Genomic DNA, 2493 nt, shown 5'->3' on the forward strand with positions numbered 1-2493 from the left:
TATTGTACGGAAATACATGAAAAAATGAAATAAATAGTCATTTTTATTTTATTATTTTTAAGAATGGTTTTTTTTTTACTATTTATTTTATTATTTTTAAAGATTAAAAATTAAAAATTAAAAAAAAAAAAAAAAAAAAAAAAAAAAAAAACCTAGTTTCACAATCTTATAAAAAGTGGATGGGCCAGTCTTCTCCTTTGCCAAGTGATTAATAACTCTACAAAAAAAAAAAAATGGATGAGAGTTTGAGGGATGCTGCTCAACAAGGAAATATTGATGCTTTGTACTCTTTGATATGGAGAGATGCGTATGTTTTGGATACAATCGATAGAATTCCATTTGTTGAGACTCCTTTACACATAGCAGCATCTGCGGGACACACCCAGTTTGCCATGGAGATCATGAGATTAAAGCCGACATTTGCTAGGAAGCTCAATCAAGATGGTTTCTCCCCTATGCACCTTGCTTTGCAAAATAATCAAACCCAAGTGGTGCTCCTGCTACTTGATGCGGATGAAGACCTTGTTCGTGTCCAAGGAAGGGAGGGTGTGACTCCTTTGCATTATGTAGCTGAAATAGGAAACGTCCATCTTTTAGCTGAATTTCTAAAAGCATGCCCCAAATCTATTCAATATGTAACGATTCGTAGAGAGACTGTCCTGCATATTGCCCTCAAATACAACATGTTCGATGCTTTTCGGCTCTTGCTGAGATGGCTTCAGCGGGCTTGGTTTAGAAATGCCTCGTTGTGGGAGAAGAAGTTGCTCAACTGGCAGGATGACGAAGGCAACACTTTGTTGCACATTGCAGTATCCAAAAATCAACCCCAGGCAAGTTCTCTCCACTCATGTTTTCTACTAAAGAGAGCGAATATGATTGGTATAATGGAGGTATATACATATTAACGTGCAAAGGGTTACTATAAGGATTTAATTCCAATGATTTTACTTCAACTTCTGGTTGGGATATTTAGTGTATTTTTTTTTTTTTTTAGACTCCTTATTTGATATCATTTGCTTTAAATTTGTTTATTTATTTTTTTTCAAGTTTGCTTTAGCGTTTGGGGGCCGGGGTTGAATAGTATATATATAGGCTATTATGCATTGATGAGATCATGATTGTGCATATATCTTTATATATATCTTGCAGATTGTGCGACTATTATTGAATTTTAGGTCCTTCTTCCATTGTAAAGTTGATATAAGTGCCAAGAATTCAAGGGGTTTTACGGCATTTGACATGTTACAATTAGGGCACACACGGGACAAGCACACCCAACAGATCAAGGACATGCTATGTCGTGCCAGATGTTTTAGTATTTTGCATCTTCCGAGAATTGAGTCTCTTGCAGATTACTTGAAATCTCCTGTCAGATTTGACGAGAAGATATACATATTATTCCTCCGTCAAAGAACAAAAATCACAAATGACACACGCAATATCTTGTTGGTGGTTGCTGCGTTGCTTGTAACAGTCACCTTCCAAGCAACAATGAGCCCTCCTGGAGGAGTTTGGCAAGATAACTATAACCCTCCTACTACCAATAATTACTCCAATAGTATTGCCCCGACCACAGATAATGGTGAATACACTAGTCCAACCCCACACTATGCGGGTGCAGCAATCATGGGTGACTATCTTTTCCTTATCTTCTCAGTTTTAAACTTTATATCATTTTGTGTAACAGTCTTTACAATATTTGTCCTCCTTCCTGGAGGTCTTAGAAGTGGATTATTCACCGTACCCCTTTATATCCTCTCTCTGTGTTTTATCTTGTCATTATGGATCACAGCTCCAGTAAGCATTAATGGAGGTATTCCGACGCTTTGCTGTTTTATGTTTTCTCCTCTGCTGATTGTGTGTTTGGAAGGCATTATGAGGCTGAGACGAAGAAAACTTGTCCAAGCCTTTCTTCCGAAAGCGAAAGTGCTTGATGCGACTCTTACATAGATCGGTGGGATTTCGCTAATCCACTCAAGCGCTTTGTTATTTAAGTAATCATGGATGAACCCTTTTTCCTGTAACTTGCTTTCCCACAACATTTTGCCTAATTAATAATCTATCTCCTCCCATATATGGACCCTTGCTAGTCTTTATTGCGTCATTCCCATGAATATGATTCTCCTCCTTTATTGCTATTTCCTTTCATTTTCGATCAATTATAAGTACTCCATCTTCATTTGATAAACGTCGGTGGTGAAATTCCTCCTGCTTTCATTGTTTATACTTTTCAATTTGTTCAAGGAGGAGGTGCAATGCGAGCTAAGCAGTTGGTTAGCCCGTTTGAACAAGAAAACGCTTGGTAGTTGGTTCAACTTCAAGCATTAGAGATTTTCTCTGCCGGGCCTTGATTTAAAAAGAGTCTGACTTGGCCCGAGCTGCTAGGCCATAAATAATTAAAGGCCTGGCTAGGCCTGAAAACAGGCCCTCAATACGCCCTCAATGTGGGTTTCACTTGGACCAAAAGCTAGGTTTTCGGCTTTCAATTATCTA

The 2493-nt window shown here is 38.0% G+C and overlaps 1 protein-coding gene across 1 annotated transcript; it reads left to right on the forward strand.

Annotated features, from left to right (window-relative positions):
- Positions 1 to 233: 233 nt before the first annotated feature.
- LOC132174170 (ankyrin repeat-containing protein BDA1) lies at positions 234 to 1950 on the forward strand. The gene is made up of 2 exons (XM_059585863.2): positions 234 to 830; positions 1150 to 1950. Exons 1-2 carry the CDS (start codon positions 234 to 236, stop codon positions 1948 to 1950), a joined length of 1398 nt encoding a protein of 465 aa, XP_059441846.2.
- The last annotated feature ends 543 nt before the right edge of the window (positions 1951 to 2493 follow it).

The sequence above is a fragment of the Corylus avellana genome, chromosome 3 (genome assembly GCF_965113065.1).
Source record: "Corylus avellana chromosome 3, dhCorAvel1.hap1.2, whole genome shotgun sequence".
Classification (NCBI taxonomy): domain Eukaryota; kingdom Viridiplantae; phylum Streptophyta; class Magnoliopsida; order Fagales; family Betulaceae; genus Corylus; species Corylus avellana.